This window comes from Trichechus manatus, unplaced genomic scaffold, assembly GCF_000243295.1.
Source record: "Trichechus manatus latirostris isolate Lorelei unplaced genomic scaffold, TriManLat1.0 scaffold00009, whole genome shotgun sequence".
NCBI lineage: Eukaryota > Metazoa > Chordata > Mammalia > Sirenia > Trichechidae > Trichechus > Trichechus manatus.
Window position 1 is genome coordinate 14,150,521 of NW_004443945.1, and position 21,947 is coordinate 14,172,467.

The 21,947-nt window shown below is 32.7% G+C and overlaps 1 protein-coding gene across 20 annotated transcripts in view; it reads right to left on the reverse strand.

Moving 5' to 3' along the window:
• RIMS2 (regulating synaptic membrane exocytosis 2) overlaps window positions 1-21,947 on the reverse strand; it is a 647,068-nt gene that overhangs the window by 204,174 nt on the left and 420,947 nt on the right. For 9 of the 20 annotated variants that reach the window (XM_023725994.1, XM_023725993.1, XM_004370707.3 and 6 more), the window contains 2 exons: window positions 9,047-9,226; window positions 8,041-8,150 (listed from right to left, as the gene is read on the reverse strand). In XM_023725994.1, the coding sequence (XP_023581762.1) occupies window positions 8,041-8,150; window positions 9,047-9,226 (290 nt within the window). Of the gene's footprint in view, window positions 1-7,205; window positions 7,239-8,040; window positions 8,151-9,046; window positions 9,227-21,947 lie in introns of all 20 variants that reach the window. The other 11 variants (XM_023725999.1, XM_023725995.1, XM_023726004.1 and 8 more) reach the window with 3 other exon arrangements.

Genomic DNA, 21,947 nt, shown 5'->3' on the forward strand with positions numbered 1-21,947 from the left:
TACAGGTTGAATTGAACTAAACATTTAGCTAATATATAAAATAAATGGTTGAAACCCACCCAAGGAGAATATTTACCTGAAGGGACATGGTATATATATCACTTACCATTTAAATACTTTATTTAAAATATTAACCCCTATTCTCCTGAACAAAATCTTTCCTGTTATCCTGATTTATTTTATTTCTTGTCACTATCTGAAATTTTATCATTTATTTATTTCATTTACTATTGTCTTCCCCAATAATGTAAGGGAAAAATCTTGAAGGTAGGGACCTTGTTTCACAGGCTCACTGCTATATCTCCAGCACCTAAAACAGAGACTGACATACAGTGTCAGTCTTTCTACAATCATTTGTAGAAGAAATAAATTAATGAATGAAAAAAAAAAAAAAATGGGTAGCTAGAAACTCACCAAATATGCTGTTCTTTGAGTTTTAATTTACAGTGCTTTCCTACATGGAATAGGCACAGTCTTGTTTTAGCTCATTGGAAGTAGGAAGACCCACAGCACTAAAAGGGACTGGCTAAGCTAGATGATCATTTGAGAACTGGGCAACTAATTCCACGTACCAAATAATTTGTTGTTACACGGGGTTAATGGAGTAGCTCTGGCTCACTGATCACGTATCTCACTAACTGAAGGACAACAAATACTATGTCCATTTCAAAATGATATATAGGCACTTTGCAGCAAGGTGTTTATAAAAGCTGTCTTCATTTTTTCCTCCCTTTGGCATTTTGGAGGCTGGTGATAAGTCCAACACTCTACTCAATGTTTGGGCATCTCTAGCACCTGGTTACGGCTGGAATCCATAGCTATTTCTTACTCTGAATACATACTAGGAGAAAGAAAATCGTGCTTCCAACATCCCTCTCACCTCTAGAGTTTTCCCTGATTCACAAAGTATATATTTTACTGATTCAAAAACAACATCCCACCTTGTACTTATGAACTTTACTGTAGATTCCAAATAAACAGATAAATAGAAAGTCACTCTTTCAAAAGGAGACAGCAAAAGGAAAATTAGATAGACTAGTAAAAGACCAAAGTAAATAAAAAGAGCATTTGTAAAACACAAAATTTTCATCTTTGAAATTTTTACTCATCAAGTTCTTCTACGCTTAACTATAGCATATATAGAATTGCTCCACATAAGTAATAGTGATGTTTTTGCAGTAAAGAGGATTTTTACATAAATGATAAAAAAGAAGATAATAATGAGGAAAACTGAGGTCCCAATAATCAGCATCAGTTATACGGAAAATCAAAGGAAAAAACAGAAAAGCAGAACAGTCTAGAGGTGAAAGATTTAACATATTCAGGGCCAACCAGAGGTCAGGGAAAACAAAAAAACCTGTGGTATGTGTGTTCTCGGTTCAGAAATTAACATAGTGAACTCATGTGAAAGATATCTATCTTGACACATGTAAATTCACTTAGATACAAAATGGTATTAAATTTTCTTAAAACTGTTTTCAGTCTGATAATTGACTGTATAATTGAATGATATATTTATCACTGAAATATATTTAAATACATATTGAAATATCTTTCTTAGGTGTAGTAAACAAAATTCAGAGAGGTCAAAAACAGATAAAAATAACAAATATGTAAATACACAGAGCTCATTTAAAATTTTTAATTGTTTTATAGGAAATAATCCTATTTTATACTTGATCTAATTTTTATATTTTATGTTATTTTTGGCTTTTTATAATATCCTGTCATATTTTAAGGATTTTATACTTGGAGAGGGTTGCTAATAAATAATTAACACTTCACAGTAAGAAAAAATATAAAATTATTTTAGTGTTAATTAGATCTTACATGTAGCATTGTAGACTTTATTTATAAATGATGAAGAGAGGGAAGAATATACTGAAGATCAAAGGACATTTCAATTGAATTACTAAGGCACAAAACTATTCATTTCTTAATTTGACCCAATAACAAGGGCCAGTTGCTATGATGTAGAGATATTTTTAGACTGTTAACTTTTTTGATGCAATCATTTTAAAATGTTGGCATTCTAAAAATGTGTAGTTACATTTGATTAGCAATCACTGCAAAACACACATGGTTCTATTATTTTTGATAGAATTTAGTTACAGTGGGTTACAGAATTAAGTCACCAATAGTTATGGGAAAATCAAACTCATGTATTAAAACCAGTCAGTTTACTTACTCCCCTAGGCATTATACTAAATTACATGTATAAAATGTGAAAAACGCACAAATATAATAAATATTCATTTAATATTATTGTTGGACTCATGATTAAGTTTTTTACATTTTCTACTTTAAAATTCTAAATTAGGACATTTTGAAAATAGTTCAATTTAAAGTTTCTGGGACTGAAAAAAATCTATGTTGTGTTTTTCTAAATGACCATTACTATTTTCCTCAGAATACTTTCCCTTAAAATGATTGATAAAGCAAAATTTCCAATCTTAATGCCATATATTTCAACAAAATGTTTCTACTAGGATCCAATAATAAAGTATGTATAAATTCATATTTATACTTAAAATTTCATATTCAGAAATATACAGAAACAGAATAAAAGTTGTAAATATTTGACAGCTTAAATTGGGACCAATACTTGTACTTATGCTTATTTAATTTAACAAAGCACATCTTTGCATTACATTTACCAATATGGAGTATCTACAATATAGAAAGACACTATTAATTACATTTTAGACTTGCCTTTTTTCCCATTAATAGGTGGGCTTGGTGTTTCTCCCTCATTGTCTTTATAACATTAAAAACAGACAATAGTGATTAATAATTAAGGTCATTAACAACCTAACAAAAACTTAGCACACCACAAAGATAACATCACATACTAGGGAAAGAAATCCATGCACTAAACATAATACCTTATAGTAATGAACAGAAGAGTACAGTACATTCTTATATAAAAAAGTATTAAGAGAAAACATAAAATGAGGAATAGTTATTTTTTATAATAAACTAGGAAGATTATAGTCGTGCTTTCATGATAATCCAAGAATTGATATAATTTACTAATTAAGTCTATTTTAAGAATGAAACATAAGTCACAAACTGGTTTAACAAACGGGCTTCTTTATCTTAATGAAATTAAAGTGATAACTATTGCTGAATTCTTCAAATTAATAATATCTTAAAAAAGATTTCTTTACTGTGGAGGCCAATTCATGAGCAGTGTAAATGCCTTTCAGGATTTGTATGCAATAGTACAGATGTATAGCAAAGCAATAGGAAAACATTTACTGCACAACTTAATTAAAATGAAATTCATTCTTACAGCATTCCATCAAAATATAATTCATTTCTATAACATTCCATGAAAAGAGAAGATGTGTGACATTTTAGCAGTCATAATACTAGATACCCAGAAAAGAGGTAGTTAAACATTTCTATAAATATGCAACTAAACTTGCCTTTGTTTCCATTATCAGGTATATTCTTATGATCGTCTTATCTTTATGACATTAAAAATAATTGCTGATAATTAGCAACCATAATTTAAGATATCTTCAGTCTTAAACTACGAACACCAATGAAAGAATGCATCCATGAAAATACGTCTCATGCACAATATACATAATGGTATTGCATTCATACAATGGTGAAAGAGAACAAAAGGCACAAAAAGTGCACTCTAGTATTCATGAATAAAAAATAATGATCGGTTAAACACTTGATAAAGTTAGATTTAAAATTATTCTGCATTGTTCAAAGAAAGATAAAAGCTGACAGCTTAGATTAGGATTCAATTCTAAGTTTCAAATAAAAATAGTAAATATGTGATCATATATTTAGTTTTAAAATACTTTCAGGAACATCCTGACAGAAACTGGCAAAAATTGTGACATATAAACGTAATAGAAATTTTAAAAACATCAAAAAATGAAGGCTTTTCATACCATTTAGGAGGAGGACTCTTTGGGGAGAAATTATGGCCATCTAAAGTGTAAGAGCAAGACTGAACTTGGATGAAGAAAAGGAACTTAGAGTTAACTGCTCTTATTTTAGGAAAAATATTTACTGGGAAAAATTATGATAGTCTCTAAAATTATAATGGAACTTACATTTACATTTTGCTTTATATTCACTTGTAATTTGCCTCTTTTAGATTCAAAATCCTTGACAGAAGGGAGTAACACTTCAACAAACCTTTATTCAGTGTAACACATGATAACATTTTTTAAAAAAAAATAGGTACTCAATAAACATTTTGAATGAATAAATAAATGGACTGAACGTAAAGCTGGCATAAATGATAGGTATAACTCTTGATCAGGGGCACAATCTATAATTTTAGTTTAAGTATTAAGGAAAATGTTCAACCAGTTGGATAAATTAAATATTCTAGACAGTTTATGTAATATCTCATCATTAACAAAATTAGACACTTTATTTTAAAATTAGTACTGAAAAAATTCTGTTCTTTATTGCATAGTTACAAACTTGGAGTCCAAAACCTTATTTTAAATTGAAAATTCATACTTCTAACACATTCACATATTTATGTTATACACACAGACAGACCTGCCTTGACCTCTTCACCCTGTTTTTCTCCCCCCTGCTCTTCCACATGCCCAGTTTCTTCATTAAATTCTGTATTTGCATGAGTAAAAGTAAAGAAAAAAATGTGACCATATACCTATGTATACTTGTTATAGTTAACTGAAGCTAAACAAACAAACTTACAAATTATTCATAATAATGCAATGCATGATTATAAAGAGACTGTAAGGTTGCTATGAGTCAGAAATGACTCGATGGCAATGGGTTTAATAGATTTTATTTTTAATGGATTTCTGATTTGTATTATACTGAAAATAAGTATACTGTTAATAAATTATCATACTACTTTTACAATGATTTGATTGGTAAAAGAGAAACTGTGACCCATAAAATACTTGAGATATGTGGATAACTGTGAAACTAGGCAAAATACTTTGTTAATAAACTTGGTATGTTCTTAGAAAAATAATGTTGATATGAGTTCTCTTCTAGAGAAACAAAAAAAAAAAGATTTTAAAAACCTTGTTTCACTTCTACAAAACAAAAGTACATCAAATTTAGAGGAAAATAAAATAATAATGCCTAGTTTTGTATACTGTACTTTCATTATATTGCTCTTATTTATTTGGCTCTAAGACAAAGAGAAGATGACTAAATATGTACCACAGTGAAGACCAACATATATAAGGTTTTTAATTAATTGTACAAATTAAATATAACATAGTTCACTCAAATCATAAAAAGTTAAATTAGGACGTGTTCATTTTTAGCCATTGAAGAAGATTAGAAAATAGACGTTTCAGTACTTTGATTATAAAATAATGCCATTCATTAAATTACAACTTGTGACAATTAACTTTTTAAGAGATAAGTCAACATAATTTGACTTAGTCAACTGAAAGTCTATTTAGGGTTACTGTATCTTTACCCTCAGCTAGAAGTTAAAGAGTTCTAAAATAAGATATTACATATTGCCTTTTAAATCTAAAGAAAATTACACAACTATGTAAATCCCGAAGTTTCCATATCAACATTTATGGAAACAATGTTAAAAAATATCCACACTTTTAGACAAAACAAACAAACAATCAAAAATGCTTTTATTTAATACTGTAAAGGATAACAGAGCTTTTGGTTCCCCTCTATTTCATGAAGGAAAAAATGTAAAAATTATAATTGGGAATCCTAAAGGAATAGTGATTTTAACTGATTCTATAAGAAAAAACAAAAAGCAGACAGTAAATAGAATGTTTCTTGACAAGCCCATTAGAAACTTCATCACCCTGACTTGGGTATCAGTTTTCTGGTACATTTATGATTATAAAGAAGGGAGCTACTCATATCTTAAAAGACTATAGATACAAAAGATACTAAAATTATAAAAAATTAAATTGTGATATTAACTTGTTTCTGACTTTATCAATAATTCCAATAAATGATACTGAAATACTACCTTTAAAAATTTAGGAAGATTAAAAAATTCCATACATACCACAGGACTTTCCTTATGAAAAGCAGCTTTAAAATTATATACTCTCATCCTTATGGAAATAATTGAGAATCATAAAAATGCTGCTGAAATTTTTCAAGGAGCAGCATAATAGACCACTAGTCACAACAGCACTGGGTTATTCAAAATCATGGTACACAGTAAGTAGAAAAAGGCACAAAAAAGAAGTTTATAATCACTCAACTACAACGAATGAGAACACAACTTACTCCAGTAAGTTATAGAAAGCAATACAAGTATTGTTGCTCAAATGCAATATACTACAAATTAGTTAAAAACAGGTTATAAAAATATAAAATTTAGCATAAACATATATACGATGACAAAATTATTTTTGATGGCACTTTATAAACTACTTGAAGTATCTTTTTAGTTTTTAAATCAGTATTTCATGCATTCATTCAACAAACATTTATTAAGGGCCTACTATATGCTGGGCATTATTCTATGCGCTGGAGATTCATCAGTAATAAAAAACAGAAGAATTTAAAAATTCTTTAAAGCAGTAAAATAAATTTCAGAATTCTATAAGTAGCAGAGAATTTTTTGTCCTAGTCAATGTATCACACCCCATATCTCATAACTCAATATTTTCTCTTGAGTTATAGTGTAGTATTTGATAATAAAACTATATCACATTTAACTCTGAAACACTATAAGCAATCTTTCTACAACATGAAAAATGATGTAGAAATACAAACCACAATCACTGTCTAATTCAACAACTGTCTTTTCTAGAAAGCCAAACTTAATAATGAAAAGATCATCATAAAGACAAAATGAAATATATATGATAAATGTAACTAGACTATGTGTACAACCTCAATGACATAAACACAGACTGCAATTGATATCTTCGGTTAAAGTCTTAATCAAAATCTAGAGTTCTGTGTAAAAGGCAAATTAAATTTTTAAAAAGCAAATTTTATGTTTGCATTTATAAGAAGTTAAACCTTTTGCATTCTTATTTGACTGAATCAAAGAAATTTTACTCCTTTGTATAATTTCCAAGAAAAACAAAAGTTGAGTACTAAAAATCATAAACTAAAATAATTTTATTGTATATAAAAGTCTATGCAATTAAGGGACATCAATTGCAGTTGGGTTTATTTTTGCTTACATAGCCCCCCAAAAAGGCTGTCAGCACAAAACAAACCCTCCTTTATGTACAGACCTTCATAAGATTCTATCTCCTTGACTCCATTGTCTAGGAAAAACAAAATAAAAACAAAACAAAAAAGGGAACCAAAGCACAGGGGTTAAAAACAACAGAAATTTTCAAACGCACAGACTGTATTGTCTATTAAAAAAACTTAAATGGTAACTTAAAAATATTTTTTCTTTTTTGCAAAGCACATCCAGTTACTAAATAAAGGAATTATTTAAAAAATGATGTTGAAAAATTATTATATTCAATTATTATCCATGCTTTTGAAGTCCTTTATACAATAATTTATAAATCCAGAGAGTATGTTCATATGTGTGTATGAAAATAGTGCCTCTTATGCCAAAATTTTAAAGTATTAAAAATATCAGTACAACATGCATCTTTTTTTTTGGTATATTCATGATTACCTTTTTCTGGTACTCCAGTTTTGAGAAGGATCACCATTGTTGTGCATCAGCTAACCAGTCCTTTGCAGTGTGTGAAAATTGATTTGGCTAGTTACTAATAAACTTTATGTAACTGTCAACAATTACATAAACTTAGTTGTAGCAATGAAATATCATCCAACTGCTTATTTAAGAGCATTGTTTAAGTTTATTTTTTAAAATGAATTTATTCAAATTTGAAAAATGTTAAATAGCAACAGAAATAAAGACAGCTTATCTTTCCTTCAAATATTACAAATTTTAAATGCAAAATATATATTTATAAATATAACTACAATCAAATAGAGGTAAAATACAGAAAGAAAAATAACACAAAGGTAGTAAAAAATAAAGTCTTGATTCACCTTAGCCTCCGTGTGTATTTCCTATATGACATAATTTGAAATAAAACTTACTTCTCTCCAATGTTCCCTTTGGTGGAAGCTGTGGAAGCTGTCGGCCCCTTCGTCCTGCTACTGGAGTACTTGATGGGCTTGTTTGGACAGACCCAGTACGAGGATGAGACCTACAAGATACACCATTAATATTCATTTTCAGTAGAATGAGTTAAATATTTTTAATACATTTGGCTCACATGATAGCTGTATAAGTGCAATTTTAAAAGTGGTTTAGCTGCTGAGTAAAAGGTTAAGAAAGTAGGACAAAAAAATGATATTTGAATGATTATCTAAACAGCAAAAGATGTTTATATTTTTGTGTAATATGCACACATTCACACATACATGCACACAAAAGCCTACAGTAAAATCCATGGAATTGTTAATGTAAATTAATATTCAATCCATATGAAAGCAAGCGGAGAATTCTGCAGCTCAAAAAATAAAAGGCAACATTTTACATTTCTTTCTAACGGACAGCAAAATTTCTAACTTTCCTCCTCTGATCCAAAGAGATTTTTACTCAGGCTCATATTAAATATCCTTGTATTAGAAAATATCTCATGTAACTACAAATAAAACTCAACATTTCAAAATTCAGCTAAAGAGGATGTTAATACATGATATTAGCAGTGATAGGAAGAAACTAAAAATCTACTTTCATTTATTGTCATTATGATGAACATTCCAAAAGTGATGTCTGATGGACACAAACAATTTCTCATTCTGTAGGAGAAGAACATGATAGTTATGAGGTGTATTATGTGGGGATTTACCCAGTACTCCTGATAAATGAGAAATCACAAAACAAATGTAGTCAGAACGGTTAATAAACAAACTACAATGATAGCCACACACTATTATATCCACTGAATATAAATAGTGTGCTTACATTTAGAGGGTTAGTATTGATTGTTATCAGTGATCAGCCACGGATGATAGAAGAGACCATTAGCTGCTGGGAAAATAAAATGGTGTGCTGGTGGGGCAAAGGGGAAGTTAGTCTGATTGATTTATCTTTCACCTCGATAAGGCAGGTGAAGGAGGGGCAGATCTTCCAGTCATTAATGAAGGCATCGACCTCATGAGGTTTGTATCAGGACGTTCAGTGGATCTGGAGCGGGTGGTGGTCCGCTCTAGGAGAGGCCGTTGTTCTGTTGATCTGGATCTGTGATATGGCTGTCTATCTGCTGCTTCACAATCCCTGAAATGTTAGTCAAAAAGCAGCTCAGTTGATCTTTAGTGCCCTTCTGCTATTTGGTTATGATGCATCAAACTGATTTTGAAAAAGGTAACTGTTTAAAATTATTGAGTATGTAAAGAATTTTCTTTCCTCCAACATATTCTGAGCAATTCTCACTAAACTTCTTAAGAATTTCTAAGGAACCAAAATCTGCTTTTAATAGCAATTCCCAACTAAGATAATAGGAGTTGCTCAGTATAATCAATGACAAAATAAAACTGACCATTTTCCAAGATGAATTTCCTAACTGGAACAAGTGAAATACAGGAAGCATTAGTTTAAAGAATTTCATTCCCTAACATTTTCAAAGGAGTGAAGAAAACCACATAAGCATTAATTCTTAAGGTCCTAAGTTTTAGTGTACCACCTATATATGAAAAGGCTTTCAGTATAATCATAGTAGGATAAATGACACCCAAAAATTCAAATGGAAAAATCAAAATGAGGTTATAAGAAAACAGAGCAACTCTGAAGTCTATAGTCTTACTAAACATGGCCCACAATAAAAATCACTGTGTAAAACCCTGGTTATCAGTCAATCCACATCATCTATCTCAGTACACTCTACCTATGCCAAATAATACAATTCAGAATGGGTCTTAATTGATTGAAATAATAATTGTTCTGAAACAATGTGATCTCTATGACCACAAATAAGTCCAATGCTAAAACTTAATCCTTGCTGAAAGAAATATACTTAATTTTAAGTAACCTATCATTAATTTTTGTATCCCTGGAGTCTAGCATAATGCTTTACTTATAACATGTGATCAATAAATGCTTTCTAACAATAGCTCCACATCTGTCACACAACTCTTAAAACACTAGCTCTGATGCAAGAACTCAAAAGTAATACGAACTCCAAAGTATATATCAAAACGAACTATTATTATACCCCCTCTAGTTCCCATAAAGATTACGGCCTAGGAAACCTGATGGGACAGTTCTACTCTGTCCTACAGGATACCTATGAGAGGGAGTCTACTCGATGCCACATAACAGCTGTAACCACAGAAATGGAAAGGCTTATATATTATGGACAGCAAAGCAAGCATTAGCCTCCCTCAAGACTAATGTGTCAAAGACTTTCCACTTTACCTATAAATTCTCTCTATCTTATTTTGATAATGACAAATACAGACAATTTTAAAAAATGAGGAGAAAAAACATGATTTCCCAAATTTCATGAATTATGTGGCATACATTTTTGGACCAGTAGAGATTAATGACTTTAGGAAGTGAACACTGAATTTATTCTACACTGTATCTTGTGTTGACTTGACACTTTAGGTTCATAAGGTAATAACTCAAATCATCTTTAAATTTTTAAAGTCCATGTCCAATAATAAGATTGATTTCTTAAGATAATTTTAGTATTTTTAATATAGAGTTCTAGAATAGGTTTTAAAAAATAAGATTAAATAAGTACATATACAACGTTCAATTACCAAAGAGAAAAATGAAAAAGGCAATCTCATAGTGTAAAAACTCTTAATTCTATTTTTGTTTATGAAAAATTATTTTAGAAGAAACGTCCTTTGGAAATAAATATGCTCAATATTTCATTACATGTTTTTAGTGTACATGTCTTTGTATATCTTCATAACAATACATAACCAGAATCAAAGGGATATATAAATATCTCTTAAATTCCCTAAAATCCATTCTTCAAGAGTATCAACCTCTACATTTATTTTAAGGTTTCTTATTATCTTACGGCAATCATAAACATATCTCATTATATAATATATAGCAACAATAATTTGTGGAATATCCTTGATTACCCAAACATAACATTAGGCTAATATTTCATTTATTTATGCATAATTTGATTTATTCTAATTCCATCAATCAATTTATCCAAATGGAAACTGAAATGCCAGGATATACAGTTTCACTTCTTCGGCTCTATTTAAAAATCAAAATATACGATTGTGAATGAAATTGAGATAATTATTTCAAATGTGTTGCTATGCCTTATATCCTCAAAAGGATGCTATTTACTATTTATAAAACAAGTCATTCCTTAGGAACTATCCCTCACAAAAAATATTCCTTTAGTGAAAAACTTGTTTGAAGACTGTAGTATATCTTTTAAATTTTACTTAAATTTTTCTTTCCACAAATATATGAAATAAAACTATCCAAAACAGGCATTATATGATAATTTTCAGAGTGTGAGATGAAAACACATTAATAAATGAAACATGAAAAAAATTACAGTAGAAGGTAGAAATTTCCTAGAAATGTACCACCACAGTTAAGGGGAATGAAAAGCTACCATACTTAAAAATTTGTAACACATAAAAAAGATCACGATATGTTCTTTGTCCACAATTGGGTAAGAATGGGTCTGACTACGTAAGACCTAAAGTTATTGCTAAGAAAATTGAAAGTAGCAATGCCTAAATCATCCAGTCCCATAGCAGGTTTCTTTAAGGGATCAAGATACAAAACTTGAGAGCTTTAGTGAACTTTAAGATAAGAATTTATAAATAAATTTTGAATAGAAGCAACTGAGAAGTAGAAAATAATTCATAACATTTTGCAAGACATAAAATATTTTGGTGCCTACGTGGGAGTCTGTATTTCAATATAAGTACAGTCGGCCCTCCATATCTGCAGGTTCTGCAACCTGCAGATTCAACCAACCGCAGATCAAAAAATATTCGAAAAAAAAAGAAAGTTCCAAAAAGCAAAACTTGAATCTGCCGGCGCCAATTACTACGCTAAATCCATCCGAATGAAGTGATGTGTGGGCATCCCCTGCTGTAGCCTCGTGCCATTTCACAGCTCCTCAGTCTCTCTCCAGCACTTGTTTGAGCATTGCTCACCTTGCATCTTGTTTGTTTGCTACTTGGGTTGTATTCACCCTTCGTTTCTGTGAAAAAAAAAAATGGCTCCTAAAAAGCAATTAAGTGGTCAAAGCAATCCCTCAAAAGCTAAGTGTGAGACGGTTGAGGAGAGCGAGAGGAAGGAGTTTCAGGCTGGTAAAGGATGGCTGAGTAGCTCTTTAAAGCGCTACAGCCTCAAGAACATCAAGATCAGGGGAGAATTGGCATCGGCTGATGGCCAGGTAGTATCAGCGTTCCCAGAAGACCTCAAGAAACTCACAGAAGAGAAAGGCTGCCTTCCAGAGCAAGTCTTCAGTTGTGAAGAAACAACTATTTACATAGCATTTACATTGCATTAGGTATTACAAGTAATCTAGAGATGATTCAAAGTATACAGAAGGATATGTGTAGGTTATATGCAAATACTATGCCATTTTATATAAGGGACTTGAGCATCCTCGGATTTTGGTATCCTCAGGGATCCTGGAATCAATACCCCGCAGATACCGAGGGATGACTGTAGTTCCCTTTGCAACCCTGCTTATTTACATTATTTTACCTTATGCATTTAAAAACTTAACTCTGAAAAGTGTGGCTATAGTTTGTTTTGTTTTAACCAGAATGTCAAAGAACTAAGCACATAAAAGGTTAGAAACCTCTCCTTGCAAATGCAATGTTTCTTAGACACAGAATTTGGTTGTCTTCTACAAAGTGATTTAACATCTGTCATAGAGTTCTGTATCTTTGAATAAACAAAGTATATGTTTTAATATAAGTTTTAACTAGCCCAGATTTTTTGTATGTGTCTATAATCTGGATAGACCTTGACTGCTGCTTGGCTAGTGGAAGCTATTCCAAACTGCAAGCATTTGCAGAGGATGCTGTTTAATAACTCCTCCAAAAATAGAGCTAACTCATATCAACTGACAGTATTTTAACAATAGGCAGGAAAACAATATCAATCTAACTTCAAAAGCATATAGTAATAGCACATGCAGATTATGAGAGGAAGACAGGCTGACACCAGGCCACAATAATAAAGGAAACCATTTAAATGGTCTTTGAATTTAATGTCAGTGTTTACTCATAAGAAAAATTAAAACTGAAAGAGTAATATGTTTTAGTACTTCTTTTCAGTCATTTCCAAGGGGGGAAATAATCTTACAATCATTTAGTGATGTTGATATCTTAGAATCATTTTCCCTCTCATTAGCTGCTCTTAATAGGTTTTTACAATTTCCAAGTATGTGACATAGACTTCTACTTATTTCATCACCTTTGCTACCTACTTTAGGGTCCCTACTGTCAATCAGAAGGAGCCCAGCTGGCACAACAGTTAAATGCTCAGCAGCTAACCAAAAAGTTAGTGGTTCAAACCCACCCAGCGACTCCATGGGCAAAAGATGTGGCAATCTGCTCCTATAAAGATTTAAGCCTGGAAAACCCTATGGGGCAGTTCTACTCTGTCACAAGAGGGTTGCTATGAGTCAAATTGACTCAACGGCACCTAATAAGAACAACATTCTTAATCAAAGTGCATGTGATTGATGCAAGTTACCAGGGAAGAATAGGTTAGTGGGCATTTTTTTTATCCATCACAATGATAAAACTCCAGCTTAGTGTAAGCTCAATGTACAGTAGCTCTCTAGGTATGATAAAAATAATACTAAAAAAAAAAAAAAAAAAGCCACCTGTACAATGTAGTGCTTCAAAGTAATACTAGAAACAAATGAAAACTGTTCTACAATGTAACTCATAGCTTATTGTCTATATTAAATCAGACAGACTTATTTCATGTTTGTATTATAAAGATTCCATGAGTAAATTTTTAAAAAATTTTCTTGAAACCTTTTAAAAGCAAAGCTATTGGACATGATGGTGTTTCTCTATGGAACATTTCTGTTGAGTTAAATGTAAATCCTCTGTGTTGGTTAACCATAAATGAGGCCACTCAAAAATAACAATATTTAGAGTCAGCCAAGTTAGTAACAATCTAAAATGTGAAAATGGTAACAATACACATATTGATGAGAGAAAGTATGACACCATTAATGTTGAAAGACATTACTGTTACCCACAAATGTATTTTCTCATCAAAAAGAAAAGGATTCTCTTATCCAGAGAAGTATTTTTTTAAATGTTAATTATTGGAAATAGCAAGGAGAAAAGATTAAATATTCCAATTTCCTCAAGAAAATTAGAAAAAATACAACACTGAGCAATTAAGATATATTATTAAATATGTGCATATACAAACATATAAGGAGTAAATGTCTTGAGGATGTTTTGAGCATTTTATTGACCATAATTTTCACTGTTATTTAATTATAACTTCATAAATAATAGAAACAAAACCACAAATAGGCAGGATTATGTCTCCTACAACAATTAACATGCAATAAATTAATACATCTTTAAAATGCAAATTATAAAAATCCTGAAGATGACATAATTACCACCTTCTATCTATAAAATTCTTGTTCCCATTTTCAATGGCTGTTAAATTTTAATAACATTTTGTCAGCTGCAATAAATTCAAGTTATTCCACCATGGTATTGTCCCTATATTACCATCTTTTGGACCCTCAAAAATGCCATCAAATAATATATACTTTAAAGATGTATCTCTAAAGGACTGAATTATGTATTGTTATTGTATTATATGAGCATATGTAATGAGGCATGATCTTCATATTAGTATGTCACAGTTCTATGTTCAAGTTTCACTGACCAGCTTTAAATGATTCACCAGACTTTCTTTTATTTAGCTAGTTTTACATGGATAGTGGAATAGGTATAAGGCAAGTCCCTCATATGCACTGCTGTCTGCAGCTATTAGCTGCCATTTCATAATGTTAGTCCAAATTGCAGTCAGAAGTAGCTCTAGAGACTACTAAAGAAGGATTATATGAAGATAATAACACCGGAGTAATTTGGAGCCAGTGGTGCACTGATTGTAACCATAGCAACAGTAAATCCCAACTCTAGCTCAATCCTTTATTGATTAATCCTTCCCCAACACACACACACACACACACACACACACACACACACACACACAGCCTAACAGGAAAAGAGGTGTGCTAATTTCCAGGCGTAAGTACTATTTGCCTCAGTCTCTATCGTCCTATATATAATGTCTGACATTCAATCAAAAATTAGCAGAAACAAGAAAAAGCAAGGGGGTGAGGGGGAGCTCATTTTCAAGAAACAAAGCAATCAACAGAACTAGACTCTGAGATGACACAGATGTTGTTACTATCAGTGAATTTGAAATAACTATGACTGACATGTTAAAGACTCTACTGAAAAAGATGGAAAGCATTAATGAACAGATGAGGAATTTCAGCAGACAGATGAAGACTAAAAGAAAGAATCGAATGGAAAAGCTAGAAATAACGAAGTACAATATGACAAAATGTTAATTGGAAAATTAGCTTAGAGTCAGCTTATAGAAATCTTAAATCCAAATTAAGGAGTTGGGACAGGGCTTAATTGTAAATGAGAATAATTGAAAGTTTCTGAAAAAAAAAATTTCAAGTAACACATTAAGAAGATTAACTGAACAGTAGTGTGTGGAATTAGAGTAGGAAAAGGCTTTGCCTTGATATAATAGTAGGAGAAATAGAGAAGAAAGTGTAAATGACAACCATAGAACACAGAATATACAAACAGAATGCTGGGGTTAGAAAGAATCTTAGAAGTCAGGTAATCCAATCTTATTTTAGAGTGAGCAAACTAAGGCTCACAAAAACATAGACAAAGTCATATAATTTGATATTTTCCGAGCTGGAACTGGAACTGAGGTTTTTTGTTACCAAAGCCTGTTAACTTCACTGAACTTTGAATTCTTTGATGACAGAAACAGTTTTTTGTTTTTTTTAAATAACATTTGATAAACTACTTTAGGAAATATATGTAGAAATGGATGAACCAAAGAGAAAATTTTAATACTCTCAGCTTCAGAAATAAAATTATGTTCTAGAAACAGAAACAAAAGAATTATTGAGAAGAAAGACAGTGAATTCAGATTTCGACTCAAATTTGTGAGGTATTAGAAGAATATTCTTATACAGATGCCAATCAGATAGAAATCTAACCTTCAAAGGAGAGATATTTGATAATTCACTGTACAGTGTTAGTACACCTACTCCTCACTTATTGACTACCTTGTTATCTCACATTTTGCATTTATGACAATAGTTAAAAGTATACTATCTGACTATTTTGCACATTAACAATCTATGTCTGGCTATAACTGACTTAGTCAGCTAGTGCTGCTATAACAGAAATACCACAAGTGGATGGCTTTAACAAAGAAAAATATATTTTCTCACAGTCTACTAGGCTAGAAGTCCAAATTCAGGGCATCAGCTCCGGGGGAAAGCTTTCTCTCTCTGTCAGCTCTGGAGGAAGGTCCTTGTCTTCAATCTTCCCCTGGACTAGGAGATTCTCCACACAGGAACCCCAGGCCCAAAAGATGTGCTCTGCTCCCAGCACTGCTTTCTTGGTGGTATGAAGTCCCCTACTCTCTGCTCGCTTCCCTTTCCTTTTATCTCTTTTAAGATAAAAGGTGGTGCAGGCCACACCCCAGAGAAACTCCCTTTACATTGGATCAGTGATGTGACCTTAGTAAGGGTGTTACAATCCCACCCTAATCCTCTTTAACATAAAATTACAATCACAACAAAATGGAGGACAACCACACAGTACCAGGAATCATGGCCTAACCAAGTTGACATGTACTTCTGGGGGACACAATTCAATCCATGACAATAACAAATGCTGAGGTGCGAGGCGACAGTGATGTTGGCTGTGATGGTTAAGGTTATATGTCAACTTGGCTGGGCCATGATTTCAGTGGTTTGGCAGTTATATAATGATGTAGTCATCCTCCATTTTGTAATCTGATGTGGTCATCCTCATTTTTTGTGTAACGCTGGTTTTCTCATAACAACCTGGTCTTTGGAACCTAACCATATCGATAAGTGAGGAGTGGGTGTATTTCACAAATTCATCAGTTCATTCCTTCTTTTGATACATATTTATTGAGTTCATATTACGTGCCAGGCACTGTACTAGGCCTTAGAAGTTCTGGTTGGAGCCACAAGATTTCATAAGATAAAGAAAAATGTACAGTCAAAAAGATGAGAACCTGAGAAATATGAAAGGAGTGAAAGAGACAAGAGGAGTGAAGAGAGAAAATGAGAACCAGGATAGCACTGCATTAGAAAAGCTACGAAAGAGGTGATCAATAATGTCAGAAGCAAAGAGACAACAAGGATAAACATGAATGAAAGATTGAGGCATAATAACTGGGGAGAAAACCATTTAAATAAAGTGCTGGAAGCAGAGGTTAAACTGTAAAGAAATAAGGTTTAAGAAGGCGATGAAGGAGTGGAGACAACATGTTTAAAAATACATACTCAAGAATATTGGTATAGGTTACAAATAAAAGAAAGAGAGAACTAGACCATCCTCAAGGTAGCTTGAAGGGATGGAAGAGTAGAAATACGGTATTATTAAGAAAACTTAAACAGTAATTTGTGGAGAAAACATTTCAGTAAAGAAAGAGAAATTGAAATATAAGAGAAACAAGAAATAATTAAATGGGAGGCAAATTAAGAAATTAAGACAGATTAGAGTCAGAAACACAAATAGAAGATTAATTTTGCTGGAGAAGAAAAACATTTGTAAGAGGGAAGGAAAAAATTGGTAACAACACAGAGAAATTGAGATAAAAACGTTGATAGTTCAGGAAGTGTGGGTTTTATTGTATTTACTAATAAGGGCTCTCACTAATACTTCCCAGTGAGGGTATCTATAAGAAAATAGTTCACATTCCACACAGAAATCTCATCCTTTACCATTACTCCACTAGCTTTGTTACAATTTTTTCTCATCAGAGCCCTACTCATAGCCCCAACTATCTTAAGATAAGGCCATCACTCTTTTCTTTAAACTCCATGCCATCCTTCAGCACTACTCCATACCCAGGTCAGATCCTTCCCTGGACCCTCCGCCATTTCTGGCACCAAAACTACCTCAGATAAACTTAGGGTATTTGAGGTTAGTCACTTCTATTCAAGCATCTTATCTCTGTAATTATTGGCTAGGAAGTAAAAGGCAAGCCTCATTAGCCCATGATCTCTTCTTCTTTGTAAATTCTTCACCTCCTTTGCTCTCTTCTGTACAACTTTTAACCTTCTCTAACATTTCATTCTGTTTTACGTAAGGTCGTTGAGTTGGAGCCGACTTGATGGTACCTAATAACAATTCTCTCTAGCTGTAGACTCAAGAATCCTTATTCCATTGTTAACAAATTTCTTTATACCATCAACCTTTCTGCAGAATGGCTTCTCCATATTCCTGCCATAAATAACATTCAGCTCAACCTTGCAGCCTCTGTTTCCAGTATAGTCCTCATTTGCAGAGGATACTTAATTTTTCACATTTCATGGTCCATGGGTCCAGGAAGGGAGATTGGCTTCCTATATACACTTTCAGCACTTACTGTTCCACCATAATGTGTAAAGCCCTTACTTCTATTAGGCACCACTCAGATGTAACATTCATTATTTATAAAGGTTGCTAATATCTATCTAACGTCCAATCACTATTCCTTAGTCATTGATAATTTTGGGAATTTAATGTCAGCTATCTTCTTTATTCTAATTCCTATGGTAATGCTATGAGATGTCAATGCACATGCATAAATTGCTCAACAATCTAGATCCCCAATACCTAGATTTCCATAACTTCAGTGATCCTTACCTTTTTCTGCATCAATCCCTCTCCCCCATTTCTGGAGCAAAACTGTGGATTTTAAAATGCAATAAAACAACTTTACCTCAGGAATATTAAGCTCCAATATTTCAAACTCTGATCACAACCACTAATTCTGTCTGTTGGTTGTCTCATGATCTCACTTCCACTTTACTTGATCTTTATTTTATAATTTTAGTTCCTTGATCCTATCAATTTTTCCTACTATATATCACGGTCTTTGCCTTCTTTTCTTAGCCACCCTAGACTCCAAGAATGATCATCTGAACCACTCCGTACCAGCCCCTTCAAATTCCCTTGTAAACCAAAGCTTGCTATCCAGACATTCATCAGATCCCTAACACTGACTGGTTCAATGCCATAATCTGATTTCTCTGCTACTACATCTAGGCAACAGGGTATTGCTTAAGAAAAGCACACATTTATACAGGTTGGCACCACTGTAAATTCATGGTTCCAACTTCAGTTGTGCTGGTATCACCAATAATCTTTTTTCTTATACTTAATCAGTTCCCATCACTTTTATCCAAGGACTATTTTAAACCTTCCCACTCTCAATAAAACATGCTATTCAACTTCCAGGCCTCCATCCTGGGGAATGTGTCTCAACAACAACCACCATAACCAAAAACACAGCAAGAACAAAATCGAGATAATCAAGCATAGTAATCACCTTCAATTTAACATCGTTTTGTTTAAAAACTGACTTTTATCCACCTCTCACATCTATTTGCTTCCTGTCTCAGTGGTAAATATGAGCTTCTTTTGATTCACAAATTCCATCTATGTGTTTAGCCCAATCTGCTCCTACCTCCCCTAGGACCTTTCATTTGTCCTCCCTTTTTCCTGGATTTTCAACTTATTTTTTTCCCTAAAAGATCCTTTCCTTCACTCTGTAAACACACAGAAATATTCCCTATACTAAAAGAACCCTTCTTTGACATCACATATCTCTAGTCAATATTTCTCCTCCGTACTCTCTTGGTATATATATTCATTTTCTTATCTCCTAGTCATGCCTCAGACTACTGCAATTGGCTTTTATTCCTGAATACCCTTCTGAAATCATCTTTGCTAAAAGCATCAATGACCCCGTACTTGACATATCTAAAAAGCATTTTTCATTTATTCTTTCCACTTTGATATTATTTCTTCCTTCTTGAAACTATTCTTTTATCTAGACTGATCTTGCTTTTCTCACACATCCTTCTCTGTGTCCTTCAGAAGCTCTTCTTCCTTTGTTTGCACTTAAATGTTAGTACATAAAACCTCCAAAAGATGGAACCTGTGTAAGGTGGAAACCTGTCAGAGAAGGAAAATGCAAATATTTTCCACTAAAAAGAGCAATAGAAAAGTGGTAAGACTGCACCCTGTCAAAGGCAGAAAACTTGCAAAACCTGGAAAAATAAGGCAGTTTCGTCAAGTTCCAGCTCTCACAGGTTTCACTGTATTTCCCAATCTGACAAAAATTCCTTAACTCTCATTTCATAGGCTAATTCTCTGGCTGATATCACTTTCTTTTTTGCAGTTACTTTTCATTAATTGTGAATCTACTCCCAAATTGCTTTCTGTAGCCTACAGTTCTTTAAGCCTCAAAATTATTTGTCTTACTCCTTGCTAGAGGTTTTCCCTTGGCACTCTCAAAAGCATCTAAATCTCAATAATTCCAAAACTGAACTTGTCTCACACATAAATTGTTTCTCCCCTAACAAATGTCCCACCTTGGTGTGGTACCAATGCACCCAATTACCCTTTCTATAAAACTAGACTTTTTCTTCTCTCCCTCAACACTCTAATCCAATCATTTACCAAGTATTACTGATTTTACTTGATTTAAATCTGTCATCTTTTTCTCTAGTGTTACATACATTCATTACCTTTTTCAGGACCTCATGAGCTTTTGCTGCCCTGCTGTTGTTAGAAGCCATCCAGTCGGCTCCAACACATGGCAACATTATGTATAACGAATGAAACATTACTCGCTCTGCTGCCCTAGACCAAGGCAAATGCCTGAATACATATGTTTCTTTTCCACACCTTTTTCTCCTCAAATCTACCATCCACATAGTCTCTAGAGTGATTCTAAAATGAAAATGTTATCATAGCCATCTCTTAATTAAAACCCTTCAGGTTTATCATAAAGATCTTAGGAGAGGTAGGTAAGCATCCGTAGTCTTAATATGTAAGTTCCTTAACAGAACCTACAAGGTTCTTCATGATTGGAACCTGCTCTATCATTCCAGATTCATTTCTTACTACTCCTTGCCTTGTGGATAATACTCCAACAGCAGTAAAATATGGTGTTTATTACTTCAGCGATTTTGCTTATACATTTTTCTAAAATTCCACTTGCATCCTACTGCACCTCTACATAACTCCAAGTAATTCTGACTTATCCTTAAAGACATAGCCTAGTTGTTATCTCCCTCATGAAACCTTTACATAAAAATCCACCCCCAGCTGCCAGTGTCAATGTCAGTGATCCCTTAATATGTTTTGTAAAGCTCTAATATTGTGTATTACATACTATACTATTTGGTTATTTGTTTGAAATCCCCATAAATTTAGGAGTTATTTACTGACTATAACTTATATATCTCTAAAAATCTACACTATGACCAGCATATGGTAGGAGTTCAAAAACTATTTGACACATGGTAGCCAGAGTAATCATTTAGAAATCTAAATGAAATCACATTACTAGCTTGACTGTTCTCCAATAGCTTCAAATAACACTGAGGATTAAATCCAAAGGCTTTCTGTGGCCTACAATATATGGTCCATGCCCACCACTGCAATTACATTTCCTGCAATGTTCCCCTTTGCTCAATCTGCTTGAGCCCACTCCTTGTACTTGTTTCCTGAAACTTGCCAAGCTTGTTTACTGCCTCGAGGACTTTGCACTTTCCACCGCTTATCCTACTTTTTTTCATAGTATTTATTTCTATTTGCAATTATATACTTGTTGATTTGTTCATTGTTCAATATCAGGATATAAGCTCTGTGTGTGTACCTCAGCTCTGAGTACACTGCTTGGCATGTAATAAATACTTAATAAATAT